General features: G+C 15.0%; 1 protein-coding gene across 1 annotated transcript, besides 10 other annotated features; it reads left to right on the top strand. All coding sequences in view use genetic code 6, as the record gives it.

Moving 5' to 3' along the window:
• Positions 1–103: 103 nt before the first annotated feature.
• IMG5_082740 (Bowman-Birk serine protease inhibitor family protein, putative) lies at positions 104–2,599 on the top strand (the record flags this gene model as incomplete). The annotated part of the gene is made up of 1 exon (XM_004036389.1): positions 104–2,599. The coding sequence occupies one exon, from the start codon at positions 104–106 to the stop codon at positions 2,597–2,599; it is 2,496 nt and encodes an 831-aa protein (XP_004036437.1).
• Positions 1,525–1,559: a microsatellite.
• Positions 2,600–2,603: 4 nt separating the features above from the next.
• Positions 2,604–2,644: a microsatellite.
• Positions 2,645–3,625: 981 nt separating this feature from the next.
• Positions 3,626–3,672: a microsatellite.
• A 376-nt stretch (positions 3,673–4,048) lies between these two features.
• Positions 4,049–4,079: a microsatellite.
• Positions 4,077–4,118: a microsatellite.
• Positions 4,111–4,199: a microsatellite.
• Positions 4,174–4,278: a microsatellite.
• Positions 4,253–4,302: a microsatellite.
• Positions 4,303–5,088: 786 nt separating this feature from the next.
• Positions 5,089–5,140: a microsatellite.
• A 717-nt stretch (positions 5,141–5,857) lies between these two features.
• Positions 5,858–5,900: a microsatellite.
• Positions 5,901–5,968: the final 68 nt, after the last annotated feature.

The raw sequence follows: 5,968 nt of genomic DNA, 5'->3' as shown, positions 1-5,968 counted from the left end.
AGTATAAATAAAATAAAATGACAATTTAACTGAATAATTAAATATTAATTCCACATAATATGTTTAAGGAACTTAATTTTAATTTTAAATTTAACCTTTTATTATGAAAGTTAATACAACATATAATATATAAATTACAGCTTCTTTAAAATCTGATCCAACTATTACTCAATAAATATTATACCCAATATATGTTCTTTCTGATTCTCCTTTGGTTTAACTTTTAGGAGGAAATAGATAATAATAATATTCTTAAAGCTTTAATCTTGAAGGAAAAGTAGATGACCCTAATTTATCCTCTAGTGAAAAAATTTTATTAAAAGAAACTAATTATGGAATAGATTTAAATTGGTAATGCATAAGTCTAAGTACAGGAGATAAGTGTAGAGATTCATTGAATAATTTAATTGTATCTGAATCTACATAAAACATATAAATTACCATATAAAAGAAAATATTATAGGCTTATTAATAATATTAATTTAAACTATCAGGCACAAAAAATGGAACAACCGTTTTTGATTAAATAATAATATTAATAGTTGATTATGATGTTCCTTCTGTTTATCCTACTATTTCTATTAATAACTCTTAAAATAGAATAAATTTAAATTAAGAAATATTAACTTAATTTGATTATCAAGGGATTAAAAATGCTGATAACTTAATAATTACAGGAGTTATTTCATATTAGTATTATTAAAAGAATATAATATCAATATCTCATAACTAATTTAGATTTTAAGTTTGGGAATTATTATTCGATTTTTTAAGAGAAAATTAAAATTAATTTGAATTAAAATTTTCAATTAGAAATATAGATTTAGTAGTATCTACATTAATTTCTTATACTTTAAATGCTAACGTACCTCCGTAAGATTGTACTTTTTATTAAAATTCAGGTTTTAAAGTTAAAAATCTGTAAGATAAATAAATTCTTTAAATAAATGGATGTATTGATTTTGATTAACCCCTATCTTATTCTTTCTATTTTTATAAAAATTAAGACGATTACAATAACGAAATATAAAATGCCTAATATATTAATAGGCACTTATTATCTGATTTCTCACCAAAGAATAATATTGAAACTGTTTTACCTTTTGGTGTTTCCTTAATTATGGGAATAATATAAGATTCAAAAGGAGGAATAAGAAATATAACTTAATATATTACAGTAAGCTAATATGATTAAGAAAGTTCGTCATATTACACGTTTATAAATAATTGGTTTGCTTAAACTAAATAAAATTATTTAAATGAAAATAAAGTTATAAATTATAATATGATTATTTAAGATATTATTAATCATTCAATTATACTCTAATTGTAAGAAAATACTTAATTTATATAAATATATATTAATCTTTTAAATGAGATTCAGTATTTATAAACCTATTTTTATTAATAAACTAACCCTTTCAACTACTTTTTATAGACACAAATAACATTAAATTCAATATATAATAACTTTCTCAATTAAATCGCACCAAAATTAGGATTTGATAAAATTCAGCAATTAATTAATAATGCTTAATAAATAATAATTGATTAATAAACACTTATTAATAAGAAAAAAGTAATTTCTGAAACAACATCATATGCTAATTATTTTGAATAAATACAAGTTCTTATATTGTAAGCATAAATAATTTAAAATATTCAATAAGTTGATAGAAATTCATTTAATTTTAATTAAAACAAATTATTAGATATGTAATACATATAAATAATGTAAATAATATAGTAAAATTTGAATATGATTTAAATTACAAATGAAAATCCTATAAAAGTTTTAAATATAATTACTTCACAAAAAATAACATTTAAAATTTTAAAAGAAAAGTATTTGACATTAATTTCAGATGTATAAAAAGATGGTATAAATATAGACTAAAACTAAGAAAGTCTAACATACTAGGTAAATTATTTAGAATATCCTTCTTCTATAATTAAATATGATACAAATTTCCCTTACCCTAATAATCATTCTTTTATCATAAATGAAAAGACAATAACCTTTCTTTCAAATTAATAATAAATACCTATTAATATTCCTTTATAAAACGTTTACGTTTTACCTTAAGCAGTAGATGATGTTGATGATTATTTTTGCATATAAAATATTTAAGATAAAGGGATTACTTAAGATTGCTTACTTTTAAATTATAGAAATGATTAAAATAAAATTAATTAATTTATATGTTAATGTAAAACCCAAGGAAAATAAACTCTTGTTAATGACATAAATGGAATATTTAAAAAAACGATTCGTTCAAAAGATTGGTATTTGTATGCTTCTGTGTGGACTTTAGTTATTACTACTATAATTTATATAATTTAATTTTTATATTTATAATAAATTGATAAAATTCAAGACTTATAAATGGAATAAAGCATGATAAAAAGAAATTAAATCAAAGATATTATTTTTAAAAATGATATTACAGATGACATGAGATAATAGTTATTAGCTAATATTTTTAAAAATGATGAATAAATTATAAAAATAGAAAATTAATAACTTGAGAAATATCCAAATTAAAAATTAAGTATTTAAAAAAATATTATTTATAATATTAAAATAAATTTTTATTGATTTATATTTAAGTTAATTTTTAATTTAAATTAATTTTTTATTTAATATTTTATCAAAAAAAATGAAAAAATAATTTGATAAATAAAAATTATTAGATAATTTATTAATAACTAACATAAAATATTTTTTTTATTATAATATATATTTTTAATTTAATTTTTAAGATACTTATGCGTAATTAAAATTGAATAGAAAGTTTTTTTAGAATAATTAACAAATGAAATCCGTGATTTTAAATGAATTATAATATTAAAATATTTCAATAAAAAATGAAAATGATGCATAATCAAATAATATATTAGGTTCTTAGAACATATAATATCAATAATCAAAATAATAACAAAAGTAAATATAATAAAAAATTGAAGCTAATCCATTAGTAAAAAAAAATACTAAGCGTATTAAAAGGTAAATATATCAATTTTAATAAAAGGAAGATAAATAAATAATATAATTTGATAATATAGAAGATTTTATTAAAATTAAGCTTAGTAAATTATCTCGTTAATAATAAGTATAAGTTGGTATATAAAAAATTAAATAAGAAAATGGTATATAACTTAAATTTGATTAGTATAAAGTTTAAAATGAGTAAAATTATTTGGCCAAAACCTAAAATTTTATTTAGATTAAAAGAAAAAAATGTTAAGTTAGACTAAATCGTTTATTAGAAAATAATCTAATAAACGATAAAAACTAAGAATAAAATTATAAGGATAGTGATAAATTAAATTAAAAAGAAAAACATAAAGATGAATCAAATGTAAATAGTAAATAAAATAGCTTTTTATTTGAAATAAAAAATAAATTTTAAAATGATATTTAAGTAAATGATATTAATATCTTTTTTAATAAAAGAATATTTACTTAAGTTATAAGTTTACATGAATTAATTTAAATATTTATTTGCTTTAATTAGTATTTAAGTAGAACTTTTCGATTAACTGAATAATATGTAAAATATATAATACTAGTTACTATTAATTCTATTATATTTAATGATTTAAATATTATATAAAAAATATTTATTAATCTATTATTATTATTAACTATTAATTAATTAATTATTTTAATTGAATGTTTCTATAAATATAATAATAGAATATTTAAATATTTAATTCATTTCTGTTTCTTTTCTATAGTCATAATTTGTTATAGTTATATTTGTATTAATATTTAAAAAAAATTTAATAATTAATATAATAATTGGATTTCTTTTATATTGTAGTAATATTTATTGACGTTTTTATTTATTATATTGTTTCTGCAATTATAAAAAAAGCTAATGAAAAAAATAATATATAGAAAATTTAATATTAGCTAATAATGGATATTAAGAAAATTATTTAATATTTTTAATATAGAAAATTAAATAATGAATATTTATAAAAAAAAATATAGTGTATGAAAAATATTTATGTTATGTTTTTTTGGCTTGTAAAATTAAATTAAATATATAAATATATATATATATAAATATTTATTTATTTATTTATTTATTTATTTATTTATTTTATTTTTATTATTATCTATAATTAATTATATTTTTTCTTTTTTAATTTTTTTTTTATATTTAATTAATTATATTTTTTCTATTTTTTATATATAAATATTTTAATAATTTTTTTTTTTCTAAATTATTTTTAATATATAATATTTTAATATTTCAATTATATTTTACATACTCAATATATTTTAAATTTTATATTATTAAATAATACAAATAAATAGGTATTTATATATATTAAAAATATACCATTATTACATATATATAATTAACAAAATAAAATTTTTTATATTATTTTTGTTAATAATAAAATAATGTTCATACTCTATATTTTTTTTTATAAATATTCATTATTTTATTTTCTATATTAAAAATATTAAATAATAATATTTTTAACCATATCGTTTTTTCATAAAATTTTTTTTTTGTTAATTATTGTATTAACTACTATTGAATAAAGGCAGAAGTAATTTAATACATAAAAATATCAAAAAATATAGCCATAAAATAAAAAGATAACCAATAATTATATTAATTATAGAATTTCTATTAAATATTAATATAAATATAGTAATAACAAATTGTGGCTATAAAAACTAACAAGATGCAAGATAAAAATTTTAAGATTTTATATTTTTATTTATAAACACTTTCTGTTAAAATATTGAATAAATTAATAATTAATAATAACAATAGATTAAAAAATATATTTTAGTTTAACTTCATATCATTAAATATAATAGAATTAGCTGTAATAAGTATTATGTATTTTATATATTATAAAGTTATTCTAAAAGTTCTACTTAAATATTAATTAAAGCAAATAAATATTTAAATTAATTCATGTAAACCAATAACCGTATAAAATTTACTTTTATTTGAAAAGATATAAAGTTAATTTACTTAATTATCATTATAAATTTAATTATGTTTAAAGAATAAAAAGTTAATTTATTTATTAATTACATTTGATTCAACTTTATATTATTATTATTATTATTATTATTATTATTATTATTATTATTATTATTATTTTGTTATTTAATCTATTTCTATATCTTATTAATTATATATATCATAATTTTTTAAGTTTTTTTCGTAGTCTTTGTCGTTTATTATATTTTTATCTAATTAGTTTTATAGACTTACCAATCGATTCAAACTAACTTCACGTTTTTTTCTTTTAATTTAAACATTATTTTTGCTTTTAGACAAATTATTTTCCGCATCTTGATCTTTTTACTAATCGTTTTAAGGTTATCTGACATTTTCATAGTTAATATTTTATATACCAACTTTAACCTTTTATTAATTAGATAATTTATTAAGTTTAATTTTAATAAAATCTTCTATATTATCTAATTATATCATTTATTTATCTTCTTTTTATTAAAATTGATATATTTATCTTGTAATAAGCTTAGTATTTCTTTTTATTAATCTATTAGATTCTATTGTTTATTATGTATACGTTTGCTATTATTCTGGTTATTACTATTATAGGTTCTAAGAACCTAATATATAATTTTGCTTTGTATCATTTTCATTTTTTATTTCAATATTTTAAAATTATAATTCATTTAAAATCACGGAATTTATTTCTTAATTACTCTAAAAAAACTCTTTATTGCATTTTAATTTAGCATAAGTACCTTAAAAATTAAATTATAATAAATATATTATAATAAAAAAATATTTTATATAAGTTGTAAATAATTATTATTTATCAAATTATTTTTTCATTTTTTTTGATAAAAATATTAAATTAAATAAAAAATTAACTTAAATATAAATCAATAAAAATTTATTTTTATATTATAAATAATATTTTTTTTAAATACTTAATTTTTAATTTGGATTTT

This window comes from Ichthyophthirius multifiliis (assembly GCF_000220395.1).
Source record: "Ichthyophthirius multifiliis unplaced genomic scaffold scaff_1120509250580, whole genome shotgun sequence".
Taxonomy (NCBI): domain Eukaryota; phylum Ciliophora; class Oligohymenophorea; order Hymenostomatida; genus Ichthyophthirius; species Ichthyophthirius multifiliis.
Note: the sequence above shows the minus strand (reverse complement) of the source record. Positions and strands in the feature narration are given on the sequence as shown.